Source organism: Lutjanus erythropterus, chromosome 23 (genome assembly GCF_056507025.1).
Source record: "Lutjanus erythropterus isolate fLutEry1 chromosome 23, fLutEry1.hap2, whole genome shotgun sequence".
In the NCBI taxonomy this organism is placed as follows: domain Eukaryota; kingdom Metazoa; phylum Chordata; class Actinopteri; order Lutjaniformes; family Lutjanidae; genus Lutjanus; species Lutjanus erythropterus.
In genome coordinates, this window is record NC_139339.1 from 2055467 (window position 1) to 2073203 (window position 17737).

The following is a 17737-nucleotide window of genomic DNA, read 5'->3' on the forward strand; positions in this document are numbered from 1 at the left end:
AGTTCAGATCCCAGACTGACCTGCCTGCAGTCCAGACCTGTCTCCCACTGAAAATGTGTGGTGAATTATGAAGCACAAAATTCGACAACAGAGACCCCGAACTGTTGAGCAGCTGAAGTCGCATATCAAGCAAGAACGAAAACGATTTTCACTTTAACATCTCCTGTCACAACTTTGTTACAGCATCAAATTCAGATGAGTGTATATGTACAAAAAACAATAAAGTTATTTAGTGTGAAAATTAAACAGCTTTTTTTTTTGCACCATATTCAGTTGAATATAGGTTTTGGAAATCATTGGTCTATTTATGTTTTAAATAACGTCCCAGCTGTTTTGGTATTGGGGTTGCAGTCGTAGTGATGTTGGTATTATTTAAAGCTCAATGCTGCCCCCCTTTAGAAATAGGTAGAAGGTAGAAATAACATCAAATTATAGCTGCTGAGCAGAAATGAGTCAGGATGGACATTTTGAGGAGGAAGACAATGAAGAAAAATACAAAAGGGTCTGTAAGCAGAACTGTGCAGACCATAAGTATCTTTGAAAGTATGTGTCACAGTGGAGATACTCACCATGTCAGACACCATATATGGCTTCATACTATTACTACAACCAGGAGAGCTGCATGTAAAGGTACATTTCAAATGACAATTACATGAAGGTCAGTCAGCAGAACTGCCCAGCCCACAAGGGGGTTTCATTAGTTTTGATGTTTTTGAGAAGAACAGGTCAAACATCATCAAAGTGATAGGAGACACAGATGATTAGTTCTGAATTTTGAGAAAACATCTATAAAAATTAAGTGGACCTTCAAGAGATAAATATTAGAAAAGAATTGTCAAAACTGATGCACCAGAGGATGAAATATCCTGCTTTTTCTGTCTCAGACATGCTACAAACCTCCAATATTCTGGATCCTACATTTCCCATCATGCAACTCAATTGTGGCTCGTTCAAACTACATGCCCCCTGTTTGTAAACTGCCTCTGGACAGTTCAAGAGCTCAGTCAGAGTATTTTTGTCCTCCATATTAACGGCTGTATGACTACAAACCGCTGTGGTCTGTCCTCTGCACAGGAAAAGGAAGCAGCAACACTTTCACCTAAAACACATTTAGCTTGAGTTCAGACAGACGCTCAGTCAGTCAGCAGCGAGACGCCATGGAGGTCACAGCTCTCTGCATCACACTGAGTGAGTTTCTTTCTATGAAATTTAATAGAATTCAAAAGGTCAATATAACATGACAATGGTGACAGTGAAATAAGATCTGATATGATTGATATAAATGGTGACTAAAACTGTCCCAAGGACTGATTCTTGAGGAACTCAAGCAGGGTTGGGGTTTGTGTATCATTTTGTAGTATAATCAATACATATTTCAGTTATGATTATGGTCCAATTTTTGTCCAAATTTTTCTCAATTTTAATTTTATTTTGTTCCAGTCATTTTTTTTATTTGTCTGTCTATCAAATATCATAAAGTGCCATGTTGAAATATTTAAGTTGAGAGATTGATAATATGACAATAACTATTTACTTATTTACTAATAATACCTGATCAAAACACCTGGTGATACACAAACAGCAGTACTTGTTATTCACTGTTTTTATGTCATAATATTTGTGTCATGTTGCAAGGTAATATATAATGTACATATTAAGACATTACGTGTCTGTGCTGTTTTCTTTTGTCTCTTCAGTGGTAGAAGTTCTGTTGCTGTTCTCTGCTCAGAACCATCACTCTGTTCACAAAGCTGGTGAGTTCAGGTTTGTGAATTAATTGGATTATACAGTTTTTTTATGATTATACATGTCTTTCTTGCTGTTTCAATGTGTTGTGACATGTTGTATTTTACAGCATTATCAAAGGCTCTCTTTATGTTATAGTATGCAACACGTTTTCTAAGAGGGTGGATAAATTTGGGAATAGATGCCTGATTTTTGTTTTCTATTTTCTTCTGTCACAGATGCAGCTTTTCTTCACATCAATCCAAACAGACTGCAGTTCTTTGAATATGAGTCCATCTCACTTCATTGTTCTGGTTTTCACGGCCCGGCTGACTGGAGAGTGATGAGAAATACTTCATCAAATGCTGCACGATGGGAGACATCAGCAGGACGCTTGGACATTAAACCTGCCTTTGCACGGCACAGTGGAGAATACTGGTGTGAAAATGGAGACGGAGAGAGAAGCATCACCTTCAACATCACTGTCACCCGTATGTTTAGTCAACTCACTAACTCAAGTTACTTTTATGTCGTTCAAAATTGATAAAATGTGACTGAATGCTTCAGTAGGTCTTCAGTTCAGTATTTTTTGTCTTCATTTTAGATCGATTGAAGTTTGTAATCTGAAAAGGATCAGAACTTTTATGTGTAATATATCAAAATAGAGTCTATATTTCAAGGACATATTGCATAAATATATTCAAACGATCTGTATTCCACTGACATCTGTCTTTGGCAGAATAAGTCTATACTTAATTTCACAGACATGTTGCATATGCATAAATAGTCTGTGTCAGTTAAACATCTGGCACTTTATACAAATATATACACATTGTACATTCCCAGTCATTGTATACCGTACTTGTATTTTTATCTTATTTATAATGGATTATACTTTTATTTTACTTAATTTTCTTGCTATATTTTCCCTGGTGCTGCTAATTTTTGAACTGTTTGGTTCAATTCAAGTGAGGTTCACTGCAAGATCAAATATATCTAAATATATTTATTAAAATATTGGTTTTCCTTCTTGTTCAGGTGGTGATGTGATCCTGGAGAGTCCTGCTCTCCCTGTGATGGAACAGCAGGACGTCACTCTGCACTGTAGAAAAAAGGCAGAGGAGTCCAACCTCCCAGCTGATTTCTTTAAAGATGGCCAAATGTTTAGGCCTGGATATATAGGCGAGACGACCATTTATAATGTTTCCAAGTCTGATGAAGGACGCTACAAGTGTAAAGTAAAGGGAGCTGGAGAATCAGCAGAGAGCTGGCTGACTGTCACAGGTGAGACATATGAGTATTTATTTGCTTAGAACTTTAATCAGAAAGGAAAAACTTTAGATATTACTGTGTTCATGTCAATATTCTTTCTATAGTAAATGTTTGTATTTTCACACCTCTATCAACAGAAGACATCAAAGTGAACATTTTGTCACCAGACTGGTGCTATAAGAAATGTAAAGCAAAAGGATTCATCTTGTAGAATGCTCAACAAATGTGTTTGCAGTCTACTTGTGAGATGATGAGATTTCATGCATTAAAAAAAAAAGACGTTTTACCTTTTACCTGATTTTGACACGAGGGTTAGGGGACCATGGAGGTTTGTACAAAATTTAATGGTAATCCATCCAATATTTGTTAAGACATTTTAGTAACAACCAAAATGTTAACCTCAATCAACAAAGATCATCCATTGACACTGTGAATATCTTAATCAAACTTCATGTCAATACATATGATCGATGCAGCATCTGTTCTCATGTTCTTAACAGAAGATTTTACTCCAGCACTTCAAGTAACAACACCTCAAGAGGCTCAACAGACTCCTCATCTTCCTCCCTACTCCGGCTCCAATCAGCTGTCCATCCATCTAATGGTTGACTTCATCGTCTTGTGTGTCGCTGTGCTGCTGCTGGTGTTGGGACTACTTCAATGTTGGAGAAACAGAGGTACAAACAAAGTACTTTAAAGAAATATGAAGCATGTTTTTAAATGTAGTTTCTTTGATTTAGAATGACAGTTTTCCTTACCTGCTGTAAACATAATGCAAAACACCTGAATAGACTTTTCTGTCAGAAGTTGTGCACATGATCATGGGTTACTATTGTAATACCAGTCCAGTACCTTTGAAATTGACCCTTCCTAAGTCCCGCCCCTTTTTGCTCTGTGTTCCAATAACAGTTGAGCAAACTTGGTACCTGGTGGCACCTCGGTCAACCTTCTTCTTTCCTGTTTCCTGTATGCAGATATACTACATGCTCGGCTCGTCTGTGTTCAGAAATAAATCAGATGTATGTAACTAGCTAACAACTTATGCAAAACGTTTTAATGTTCAAACTAATAAACTTTGTTGTTGTTGTGGTAACTATCCACCACTCTGAATTTAATGCCGCCAACACGTTCCAAAAAGGTTGGGACAGGCGCAGTAGAAGACTGAAAAAGTTGTGGTCTACTCAAGAAACACGTCTGGAACATGTTAACTGGTTAATTGGTAATTCGGTAATTTGTCACTGCATCTACAAATGTAAGTTAAGACTCTACCATACAAAGACAAAGATTTATATCTAGACTTTTACCTTTTACTTTTACATTAAAAGTCAGCATCTGTAATGGTATGGAATTTGTTTCAGTGTATAACCATGTCATTGCCAATCTACAAATAGCTACATATGCTAGTGTCAAATAAATTAACATTCTATTATTTATTTATTTATTTTGATTAATAAAGGACTATATATAAAGATTGTATTTAGTCAAATAAAAAAATGGCTGTCATGAGCAAAGTGTTCTTTACAAACTGGACCTGATTATGTGTTTTATAAATGTGCCATTGTTTATAACTGTCTCTTAATTGCTAACAACTAATTATCCACTCAGCTGCTCCATTTTTCCTGTTTAAATGACGTCTGATTGAATAATTTTCAAAATGTTTCAGGTTGTCAAGAGGCAAATGTTGCGGAAGATATGAGCTACGTGTTGTATGCAGTTGTCACAGCAAACAAGAAGCGAGGTACTTTACTGACATTGTTATTTTGACTTAATATTAATTGCTTAATAATCACAGTGGAGTACAAGTCACATCATATCTTTAATATAGAAAGTTGTGTCTCAGTGCTACAGATTTTTGCAGTTTGTGAAGGTGTGTGGTGTGTGTTTGTGTTCATAGTGATTGGTTAGAAGAGGGTGTAGCAGTGAGAATGGCCAATTACAAAAAAGGCACAAAAACCCCAAATTGTTTCACAGACATCAAAAGATTTTGTGGAAAGTTTCGTTTTAAGATGAATATAATGATGCATGCGCGTGTGTGGTTGCAGCTATTGCAAATTCGCAGTTGTTTAACTTTAAATTAAGTGCATTTATTACAGTTCAAACATCCATTCAAGTTGAACTTTTTTTTCTGTCTAATAACGGGGTTTGTAACATTGGACAAACCAGCAACAGAGCAAGTTTCTAATTATTAATGTGGCCTGAGCTTCATCTTCCTCTGCATCACTAACTGTTTCAGTGGTTTTTAAGTGGAACAATGAAAGCACCTCGTTCTATCTGGCTCTTGTTATTCTTGTCTGTTCATATATCTGAAGGCGCTGTTTGCAAGAACACAACTGCTGCAGCTTTTAAATACTCTTCCTGTGGTTAACTGCCAATGTTGATCTATTAGTACAGATCAGTTTGACTTGAAGAACACTTCACACCGAATGACAAACCTTTAAATTTAATGAGATGGTAAAATAGCCAGAGGACAATTAACACACTGTGTGTAACAGATATGTAGTGAAGTTGAACACAATTCAAGATTTATTCAGCCCTTACTAACAGTAATCCAATTATATGAAGCTAAAAAGGTTTAAACAAAAATAAAACTGGCATCTATGAAGTATTTCTTTAACTGGAGTCATGTTTGTGTTTTATAATTTTATCTGTTTATAGGCTAAATCAACATATGCTGTTGCTGCACTACAGGAGAAAGACAGAGGTATCACACTTGAATTATCTTTACATTAAGTTTAATCAACTTAATAGAAACTTTTGTAAATTCTGTTCACAAATTGTCAACTATAATAACATGCAAGGAAACAATTTTGGTCAAACTGGCTTTAGAGGGAACCTGAGTGTCATCAGCATAAAAGTTGATGCAAAATCCAAATACAAAATGCAAATCAGTATACAGATACACAAAATGAGCCATGAATAACTTACATGGAATTTTGATTTATGCATTAATTTCTGAGCATGTTGATATAGTTTACAGTTTAGATGCAGTATTATACATGATTGATATGTTTTTTCATGTTTTTGAAGACTAGTTGTGTGACGTGTCTTCCAGGTCACTGACAGCAGAAGCATCAACTAAAGGATGGAGGAGAGACTCCATCATTATGAAACCACTGTTAAACACTGTGTACATGACAGAAAAATAATTACAATACAGGACTACTCCAGAGATTTATAACTTTTTTTTAATTAGCATGTATATTTTTCAAACTTTTTCTGATACAGTAAATTTTTTGTACAAGTGTGACTGACCAAGATAAAGTTTGGTTACATCTGTTTATCTGTTGTCATGATCCTGTTTGTCTACATGTGTCGTCCATCCTCAGTAGATTTAGTTTGTGTTCAGCTGGTTGTTGTGTAGCTGGTCTATGAGGACTGCTTATTAATTTGATCGCTGTAGTGTATTTATCAGATATGTGTATATACATGAAGTGGGCGGGGTTTATGTCCTCTGCTGTTTTGTCATGTCGTCCATCTTTATATACAGACAATTTATTTGTTAGTTTTAAGTAGATTGACTGTTAAAAGTGTTTTAAAAGACTGACATGGTTCATAAGTTTTTGAGATCATCTTTATCCTTCGTCTGTGAGCCTCAACTGACTCACAGCATCAGTGTCTATTTTTAACAGATGCAGTATGGTCTGACAGTTAAACCACGTGGTCCTACCTGCTCTGTCTGTTTCCACGTCTGATGAAGCTGTTTACAAGAACAACCACTCTGTGTGGTCAACCACTGATATCTTTTTCTGAGATGTAGCTGCTCTCGTGCTGCGAGAACATGTCAAGACACATTCTGCATGTTTTTGTGTTGTCGTAGTAAAAGAGTTCAGGTCCCAGACTGACCTGCCTGCAGTCCAGACCTGTCTCCCACTGAAAATGTGTGGTGAATTATGAAGAACAAAATATGACAACAGAGACTCTGAACTGTTGACCAGCTAAAGTCGTATATCAAGCAAGAATGAGAAAGAATTTCACTTTAAAATCTCCTGTCACAACTTTGTTATAGCATCAAATTCAGAATGAATGTATATGTACAAAAAACAATAAAGTTATTTAGTTTGAACATTAAACAGTTTGTTTTGTACCATATTCAAATGAATGTTGGTTGAATAGTGCTGAGGTTGCAGTAGTAGTTAGTATTATTCAAAGCTCAATGCTGCCCCCTTCTCTACAGGTAGAAATAACATCAAATTATAGCTGCTGAACAGAAATGAGTCAGGATGGACATTGTGGTGAGGAAGAGGACAAAAAGGGGACACCAAGAGGCAGCCATAAAATAACAACAGAAACAGCAATGTTAATAATAATAATAATAATAATAATAATAATAATAATAATAATAATAATGTGAAAGAAAAATTTATTTGTATTACTCCTTTCTAACAGTCAGCAAATACTTTCCAATGAAAAAATAATCAGTGAAAGTTTTATCAAACAAAAACAACAGTAAGTAATTTGCTTTTTTTTTTTCTTTTTATTCTATTGTTGCAAAATCGCCTCTCAGCCACATACTCTTAAAAGCTCAAACATGAATTTGAAAAGGAAGTGCATAAAATGTCCACACCATGGACATACCGTTGTAGACAGTGTAGAGTATAATTTGCCCAAAGAATGTTAAGGTGGCATTCAGCTGCCTGGATGATCCCAGTATATGAGGTCATTTATCAATTAATCTTTAGTGTCTCTCTATTTTTTTCACACTGATTATGCAAGGCAATATTTTTATGAGGATGAAAGTATTAGATACCATAGGGAAATAATATAAACATTTATGTGTATGGGATCACATTTCAAATGTATAAATTTTAATTTATTTATAAGACTGGAGATGCAGTAAGCACAGTAAAGTTTAAAACATCAGTATGCATGAAGGCAACATAACTATTAGTCTGCAACAGAAGGGAAGAAATATGTAACTTAGGTATTTCAGTCAAAAGATGAGAAAAGAACCTTTTCCAAAAGTTGTGTAAAGCATACTACAATAAATTAATGCAACTGCTCTGACTCTGCTGCAGACTTTATACACAATGCATGAACACACAAGTTGTTTAAATAGTTTCTCCACCTCCTTTCCGCTTCACACTGCATTCTTCTTCTAGACCCATATCACCCTACGTCCTGCCTAACTGATTGTATAATAATAGCAGTCCTCCTCTGTTAAATGTGGTTTGGAACGTGTATAGGGAACTGATGTCCACGCAGCCCTGGATGCCCCTGGTCCTGTTATGAAAACAAACTTAAGCATGTCAATCAGATGAAAGAATTTTTAATTGAAATTTATCAATGAATAAGTCTAATAAAAAAAAAAAAGTTAATTGGATAAAGTGTTGGCAGACATCGAATTCAGCAAAGCATGACTTTGACAAATTGATATTCAGTAATATTAGGTTTTCATACTGGAGATGATAGCTTGTTGAGTCGTGACCATGCCCAAAGTGTAGTAAACAGCTCTAGACAAGGATTCATCCTCATCTGATGGAGAGAGAGAAATAGTGTTAGTTTTGGACAGGCTGGAAAAACACACTGAACCTTTAAACATTAGGCTTGTGTACCTGGCTCTGCTATTGACCAGTAATTTTTATATGGAGTACCTCAGGGCTCAATTCTTGGCCCCATGTGTTTTTCTCTGTAAATATTTTCCCTGAGACCCAAAAGTGCAACATACTTTTTAGTCATCAATATGCAGATGATACCCGACTTAATATTTGTGTTAAACACTTGAGCAAACTTCAACTTATTTATGATTTCAGGATAGGAATCCTAGCGTGTGACTGCCATTGTTATTCGAGTGTTTTGACTCTTGACATGAACACTGCAGCTGCAGTGTCTCCCTCTGAAATTCCTATTCCAGACTGGAATAACTTCTCTGTATCTATTCTGTTCAATGTTTCGTAACAGTCTCCTGACAGAAAGTATAAAGTATGTCATGTACTTGTCATGGAGGGGGACTATTTGGCTCTGATACAGCCTCCCCCTGGGCTATTATTTGCTACTGGTGCAACTCGATGAACCGAGGCGTCCATATACCTGTTTTTTTCTGTGGGTTTCTTGTGTGGTTTTTGTCTGAGATGGTAAAAAACGCCCCTGAGGCAGAGACATGCTGAAATGCAAGCGTGACCTTTTAAAAATATCTCACAAATGTCAGCTTTCGATACGCAGTGGTTTACAACCTCCTCTGCCTGTGACACCGCAGTAATTTTCTATTCACAGCCACTGCTGAAAACTCCTGCTGAGTGACGAACTTGAAACTATTTTATCAATTAGCGGCTTTAACTGATAAAAGTTTCAACATTAAGCATTCTGCATCTCTAAGTCTCAAGTCAATTACCTTTTTCATTCCTGGATCCAGTGGCAACAGGATTTGGGAACTCTTGAGGTTCTGCTAAAGTCATCTCTGCATACAAGAACATTAAAATAAAAAAATGTTACAGGTAGCAGATCACCTAAACTGGCTTCTGCAGACACTGACAAATAGTAATAATGTTGCATGTATTTTAACAGAAAAAGCAAAATTATTATTATTAATGTATTGGTATTGTTGTTTTTGTCAGCCACTAAATATAGCAAAAACTACTTGTGTAAAATATAATCTGGGGTACCCCAGCTCAGTTCTTGGCCCTGTTTGGTTTTCTGTGTATTTATTTTCCCTGAGACCCACAACTCAGAATTTATTAATCATTACTATACAGATGATACCTAACTATTGGTAGACAGACTGACTGAAAGTTCCTCTTGCTTCAGATAATTTCTATAATGACAACATAATAGTGTACTGACATGTGATTTGTGTTCCTACCTGTATTTTGAAGAGAGGGCACTGGAAAGGATGAAGGAGTGGTTGATGCACCTGTCAAAATTAAAGAAATACCAAAACAAAGGGTGTAAACAAGGTGGCAGACCATCGGGCATCACCATATCATTGTCACTGCTCTTTGAAACAGTCTCTAAAAGTCTCTAAAGTCTAATGGATGGATGCAAGGCTTTTACATACGATTGCTGTTTAACAAATTCTAACTGGAGCGGCCTATGAATAATATGATTTCAATCACTCATTTCTTAAAGTATTTTATTTTTATAATTGGTACCTTTGTGCTTCTTATAATGAAGTACTGCTATCAACAAGAGAAGCAGCAGAGACACAAGTAGAGCAGCGACAACCATCTGAAGTAGGGTGAATACTCGTGGGAAGCCACTGTCTGGTCTGTCTTCTTGGTATGCTGAAAACAAATATTAGGCATATGCTATAAGACAAATGGGATAAGATCAACACTCTGTTTTGCAGGTGTAATGTTTACCATGTGCAGTCTTTGAACGTGCTAAATTTGAGTATTTCACTGTCACCCATAAGCATGCTGCTTTCATTTTTTTTTTCAGAAAGACTGAATGCATGAAACCCTCTATGAGAAATTTCATTGAGATACTGAACTTCTATCTCATAGGTGGCATCTTCAACACAAAATGTCACCTGTGCAAGCAGCTTGTGATGACCCACATTTACATTTATTAGGACCTCTAGTGGCCAAAGTTATCATGAGGAAGCAGCATAAAGAGCCAGAAAGTCGTAGGGAGGACAGAGGTCTTTCACCAAGGAGGCCAAAGTTTGTGCCCCATTGGAAGCCAAATGTCAAAATTCACTTACTTAAAGTTTTAAGTTACTTAAGCCATGTTACTCATGGGGTGGCTGTGGCTCAGGTGGTAGAGCAAACTGCTGATTACAGTCTCCACCTCCACCTCCACCTGGCCACATGCTGAAGTATCCTTGGACAAAACCCTGAAGCCTGGTTCCTACCAAACCACCTGGGATGCACAAGCCAGTGTATTCCCATATTTCCAGTCTCAAGCATGGATAAATGTTGAGGGAAATTGCATTAATATCATGTGACTTGTGTAATTTAACAATTCAATTTTAACTCAAAAGATGGAATCTTTCTCATGTGTCGCCCTCAGAATTCTTGGCAATCAACCTATCCTGTTGTTGTCTCTCACCTCTGACAGCCAACCAGCTCTCTGCCGATTCTCCAGATCCAGAGATGCTACACTTATACAGTCCCTCATCAGACTTTGAAACACTGTGGATGGTCATGTTTCCTGTAGAGCTGCTCCCGATGAGGCGATCATCTTTATAGAAGTCAGAAGTGAAGTTGGAAGACGTTTTGCTTCTGCAGATCAGAGTCACAGCTTCTCCCTCCATCACAGGAAGAGCAGGACTTTCCAGGATCACAGAACCAGCTGATCAACAGAGGAGGTACAGGTCATTTAATTAATTGTTTTGCTCAGTCTCATACAAGAAGATCAGGTCAATCAATCGTGTTGCAATAGAAAAGAACTATTAGTGTGTGAACGCACAAATGTAAATATGAAAGCTTTCCAACTTCAGCTGCTATTCAGTCTTAGGGACAAATGTGGGTTGGATACTTGGGTCTTTTAAGCATGATCAGCATTTTAGTCCTATTAATACCCGAAAAATCTCATAGCTGTTTTTCAGGGACTTAAATATGACTTTTTGGCGTTCTTGTGATGTGCAAGAAACCTCCAAGTAATAAATCAAAGGTAAATCACTGATTGTGTCTTCTTGTGTCACTGTTGTGTCTCACCTTTGACAGCCAACCAGCTCTCTGCTGATTTTCCAACTCCAGAGATGCTGCACGTGTACAATCCTTCATCAGACTTAGAAACATTGTGGATGGTCAGTTCTCTTGAAACACCAGTGTTGATGAAGAGGCCATCTTTAAAATAATATGCTCTGCCATTGGAGGTCGTCTTGCTTCTGCAGCGCAGAGTCACATCTTCTCCCTCCATCAGAGGAAGGACAGGACTCTCCAGGACCACAGAACCAGCTGAAAAGCATCGCAAAGAATATTTTATAATGTCACACTCAGCTTAACTCACTTTATTTGATTACACTAATACTGCATTATCTACATCCACAGTCTTAACCTTAAATATTACTGTAAATGCCCTGCAATGATACTGAATAAAAATGAGAAATTTGAGAAAATACCCCTGAGACTGTTTCACAATGTTAAACATTACAAAGATCCCAGTAACGATGAAGGTCAACCAAAGCCCATGAAATACACCAGACTAAAGGGTAGTGTACCCGAAATGTCCTTAAAACTGACGTTGCATATTTAGTCACCATGCCATGACATCATGTTGGGTTTATCAAGGATATCTTAAATTTAAATTAAATTAAATTAAACAGCTGAAAACTTACATAACACACACTGTATTTAGGCTTTATTATGTTCACTACCACTATTTGGCATGTTTCTAACACCTTGAAAATACAGTTATGGCAGTTATCAAAGATATGTTTTACAAAAGTTTTCTTTTAAATTAATCTTGTATTGTAATATGCATTATATTACATTGGTTTCATAATATCTAATCTTCAAATAAATTATCAACAAAATATCATGTTTTTGGTAAATAATCCTATTTTTTGTATATTTTGTGTTATGTTCTGAACATACCTGTCACTGTGATGTTGACAGTGTTGCTTTTCTTTCCTTCAGATTCACACCAGTATTCTCCGCTGTCCGCTGAATAGGCCGTTTTAATGTTGCAGGGTCCCGTTGTCTCCCATTGATTGTTACATATAGTAGCGACCCCCTTGATCTTCCTCATCACTCTCCACTCGGTCAAATCATTAAAGAAGCCCTCACAGTTTATAAAGAGAGACTCGTATTCAAAGAGCTGCAGTCTGGACGGAACGATACGAGGAAAAGTCGCATCTGAGAAAGAAAAAACACAGACAGAGATGTGAAATCTGCTCATAAAAAAACTCCAAACAGACAAATTAGTGTTTAGTTTAAGAGATAGAATGTAACATCGTCTGCACTACTGTCCATAAACTTTTTTCTACAGTGAATTTTGATAATGAGTGATTTGTATCTTCAAGCGTGACAAAAGTGAAAAAAATGTGCTGAAATACTCAAATGACTGACTTACCAGCTGTGTGAGCGTAGCTGTGCTGAACATGTCCAAGCAGAAACACACTGATCACTGGAGAGACGAGAGAGCAGCATTACAGGATGAAAACTCCTGAGGATGTTACAGTTCCTAACAAGATGCAGTGATCCGAGACAGACTGAATACTCACACTGTGTGATGCAGAGAGATGTTAGCTCCATGTTGACTCGCCGCTGACTGAACATCAGACTGAGTTACAGTGAGATACAGTACAATGTAGCTGACAACTTCCTCTTCCTGTGCAGCTTATTTCTGATGACTGAAGCAACAGCCATGAGTTTCTGTGCTAGACGGAGTCGTTCTGAGAAAAATAACACTACTAAGAAAAAAAAAAGAAAAGAAACGATCTACATGGACAGAAACTTGTCAGAAATAAACCTCACTAATACTATACTTACATACTCTTCAGTGTTAAAGTACAGGCGGTTTCATGACATCAGTAGTTCCTAGCAAAGCTTCACCCAACTGTGACCTGACCTTTGACTGGATGGATTTGCATTTATATGTTTGTACCACATTTATAATGTCATTTTTCTCTAAAAGAACAATGAAAACTTACAAATACAGCATGATGATATGAGGTGATTTTAATGTTAGAAACAATGCAAAACAAGATATAAAAACCATGTCATTATAATAAGCCACCACTGATGATGGGAAAGTCACATTTGCAGGTGACCACAGAGACTGAGAGCATCTAAAAGCTGCAGCAGCTTTTCTTGTAAACACCAACTTCAGATGTGATGACAGGCAGAGCAGACAAACCAACACGGTTATTTATTTTTTAATAGATGCTGTGAGGAGGCTGAACACATCAGCTGAAAGTTAATAATAATCATGATAATGAAGATGTAAACCATCTGTTTTAAATGCTGTGCATAGCCGTCTATTTACAACTTCCAGTTCATTCCAGTTTATACTCTCTTATATACACATTGTCATTGATTATGCACGTTAAATGTCTTGACACTGCACTCACTTCAACTGTCTTTTGAGATATTTTCTTAAGACTCAGTTGTCTTTTGTTTCATGTTCTTAAAATATTAAAAAAACAAAGCAAAAACAAACATTCAAGAAAGTGTACTTCAGTCAGCCAAGTAGCAGACTGGATGATTATATAAATGCTGAATATGTACAGGATTGATATCAAGTGTCTGGGTGCTGAACTCATCAGTCCCTATAAGCAAACACTGTAAGACTTCAATCATAATCTTTCCTTCCACTTTCAGTCAGGTTGCTCTGCTGTCTGTGACCTGTAAGACACAAAGAATGACAATATCTGAGAAAACAATGGAAAAAAAACATTTCCTAAGATGTGATTTTGTATGAAAACTGGTCACAAATACTTCGACTGAAGAAGGTAGATCAAAAAACCATGACACAGATATTCACTAATATGAAAACAAACAAAGCCAAGTGAAACAAATTAATTTGCCTTTACTTGTAAATCTGCAAAAATGTGTATTTCAGGTAATTCCTTCACTTCCTCATCCTAGATGGTCAAATACTGACGCTTTAATCAACCTTGTGCAACCCTGGAAGAAAGCCTCTCTGTGAAACAGTCGAGGTCATGATAATGTTGGCAGAGCGTTAGAAATCTATCCTGGGTGCCTCTGACAGTTGTGGTGGCATTGCAGTAGGTGCTTCACCATCTGTTGCCTGGTGGGGATCTGCACTCTACTGGGTGACCTCTGCTAGTTTGATTCACTTGATTTGTTAGATCTCCACAGGGACGATGCACCAGTGTTTTTCCTTACCTGTTTGTCGAGAAATGATGGCGTGGATGGAGGGAAGGTCGAGGCCCCTGTAGAATGAAGGAAACACCAAGACAAAAATAATGAACAGGATGATAATTTACCAGGAAACATCAGAACAATGATCCTTAACATCAATACTTAAATCTTATAAAATCCACTGGAATAAGGAGAAATTTAAATATGGTGTTTTAAGCAAATATTTTCAACACTTTTAACATTTAAGAGTCTGCTTTTACGTTCAGTCATTATTCACTTACCTTTCTCTGCTGTAGTGATACAGTATGATCGCTAACCCCACAGCCACCAAGAAAATGGTACCAAAGATCCGTAGCACTGTGAAACCATCATGGGCAGGATGACGTGCTTCGAGTGCTGCAATATGTACATGATTTTACATTAATTTAATATTTACCAGTAATTAAAAAAAAAAAAAAAGCATGTGCATGTTTGCGCATTTTGGAAACTAAGTGTTGGTTTTGACACGAGCAAACTTTTGATCATTCTGGGAAAATACTATCTGGGTGTGTTAGATTTTAACATTTTGCATTAAAACAGTGAAAAGAAAGGATGGAAATGCTTTTACATATGGCAGAGGTGAAAAGGTTGGATGAAGCAAAATGCGACACATGCATTTGAAACAAACTTAGTGAATAAAAGATGACATAGATCAAATGTAACTTATATTTCACTCATCACTTCCTGTGGGGGTTCGATACTTGGACCCTTTAATCATAATCACCATTTTACTCTAATCCTAAAAACCCTCCATAAATCTCATAGTTGTTCTTTTAAACACTGACATATGGGTTCTCTGAGTCAGTTTGCAAGGACCCTCCAAGTAACAAATCAAAGATAGATGTGTCACTGTTGCGTCTCACCTGTGACACCCAACCAGCTCTCTGCTGACTCTCCGACTCCAGAGACGTTGCATTTGTACAGTCCTTCATCGGACTTAGAAACACTGTGGATGGTAAATTTTTCTGCAGAACCAGTATTGATGAGGCGGCCATCTTTATAAAAATCTGCTCTGCCGGAGGAGGTCGTCTTGTTTCTGCAGTTCAGAGTCACATCTTCTCCCTCCATCACAGGAAGGACAGGACTCTCCAGGACCACAGAGCCGACTGAAAAGCATCACAAAAAATATTTTACAATTTCACACTCAGCTTAACTCACTTCAGTTAATTAGACTAATATGTACTAAATATTATAAAAGGCCCAACTTTCATTTTTTAGACATTTAAATTCTAGAAAATTTCAAACTCGTCTTTCAGAAAACAGCTGACAACTTACATAACACACACTATATTTAGGCCATATTAGGTTTACTATCACAGTCTGTAATTTAAGTTGTAATTTTCTGAACATACCTGTCACTGTGATGTTGACAGTGTTGCTTTTCTTTCCTTCAGATTCACACCAGTATTCTCCACTGTCCAGTGAATAGGCTGCTTTAATGTTGCAGGGTCCCGTTGTCTCCCATTGATTGTTACATATAGTAGCGATCCCCTTGATCTTCCTCATCACTCTCCACTCGGTCAGATCATTAAAGAAGCCCTCACAGTTTATAAAGAGAGACTCGTATTCAAAGAGCTGCAGTCTGGACGGAACGATACAAGGAAAAGTTGCATCTGAGAAATAAAAAAACAGACAGAGATGTAAAATCTGCTCATAAAAAAACTCAAAACAAACAATTTAGTGTCCCTGCACTTTGTAAGAGATAAAGTCTAATATCATCTGCATGAGTGTCAAATGATGACTTACCAGCTTTGTGAGCGTAGCTGTGCTGAACTTGTGCAAGCAGCAACACCAGTACACTGATCACTGGAGAGACGAGATCACGCTGTGTGATGCAGACAGATGTAACCTCCATGTTGACTCGCCGCTGACTGAACATCAGACTGAGTTACAGTGAGATACAGTACAATGTAGCTGACAACTTCCTCTTCCTGTGCAGATTATTTCTGATGACTGAAGCGACAGCCATGAGTTTCTGTGCTAGACAGAGTCGTTCTGAGAAAAAAAAAAACACTGCTAAAAAAAAGAAAAGAAGAGAAACGATCTACGTGACTGAAGTGTGTCAGAAATAAATTAAATTAGACTTCATGTGGTTGCATGACTATAAGGATCCGTGTGGAGTGTCCATGTCCCCAAAGTAAACAGAACTGCATCCATCGTTGGACTTTAACAATGACAGCACTCAGACAGAAATATTCACTATGTCAGGATGTTTCATGTTGCTGTTGGTGTGTAAAGGCCTTAAACCGACACAAACCTCAGTCAGATAAAGGAGAAATGAACCAGGCAGACTAGACTGACATATTCAACTAAACAACCCCTCTGCCCTGCACACTTTCTGTTACTAGTGCAGGGGTTTGTGACTCCAGAGCCTCATGTGGCTCTTTGGCCCCGCTCCGGTGGCTCCCTGTTGTTACATCCTGATGCCCCGGTCATGTTTTCCTTGTTTTCTGTCAGTATTCCCTGTTTTATTTTGACACTCACCTTTGTCTTTTGTTTGAGGTACTTCACTTCCTGCCCCTGTGTATTTTCTGCCTTTGTGATTACCTGACCCACCTTGATTGGTTTCACCTGTCCCTCATTACCCCTCCTCCCTCATGTATTTAGTCCTTGTGCTGCCCTTTGTCTGTCGTCTCCAGTCTGATACCTGTGGCTTTGACAAAAGATTGAATAGAACTTAACAAAGTTTACAGTTTTAATGTTTTAATGTTCACTTACCAGTGTGGTAAGTGATTTTTATATTCTCCAACTATAAAAATGTGTAGCCTACACACCAGTTTTTTAGTTCACAAAACACAGTTCCATAGGAAAGCAGCGTTGCACAATGTTCCAAATGACAGAGGTGAATGATGACCAGTTTTTTTTGGACATAAAATGTGTTTGAGTGTTTGCGCACACTCTTTGAATTGTTTGTCTGTTGTGTGACGGTGTACAAACGAGGCTTTAGAAGACTTGGATTACACCAGACGAGCAGTATGGAGGCATTTTATGTT

The 17737-nt window shown here is 37.4% G+C and overlaps 1 protein-coding gene across 1 annotated transcript; it reads right to left on the bottom strand.

The window, feature by feature from the left end:
- Positions 1 to 7473: 7473 nt before the first annotated feature.
- LOC146305252 (roundabout homolog 2-like) lies at positions 7474 to 17600 on the bottom strand. Its single transcript, XM_084713059.1, has 14 exons — positions 16491 to 17600; positions 16097 to 16357; positions 15608 to 15850; positions 14987 to 15101; positions 14730 to 14776; positions 12952 to 13005; positions 12474 to 12734; positions 11592 to 11834; positions 10984 to 11226; positions 10083 to 10214; positions 9794 to 9844; positions 9326 to 9391; positions 8395 to 8469; positions 7474 to 8217 (listed from the first exon to the last, which is right to left on the bottom strand). The coding sequence occupies exons 1-14, from the start codon at positions 16621 to 16623 to the stop codon at positions 8120 to 8122; spliced, it is 2022 nt and encodes a 673-aa protein (XP_084569185.1). The 5' UTR covers positions 16624 to 17600; the 3' UTR covers positions 7474 to 8119.
- Positions 17601 to 17737: the final 137 nt, after the last annotated feature.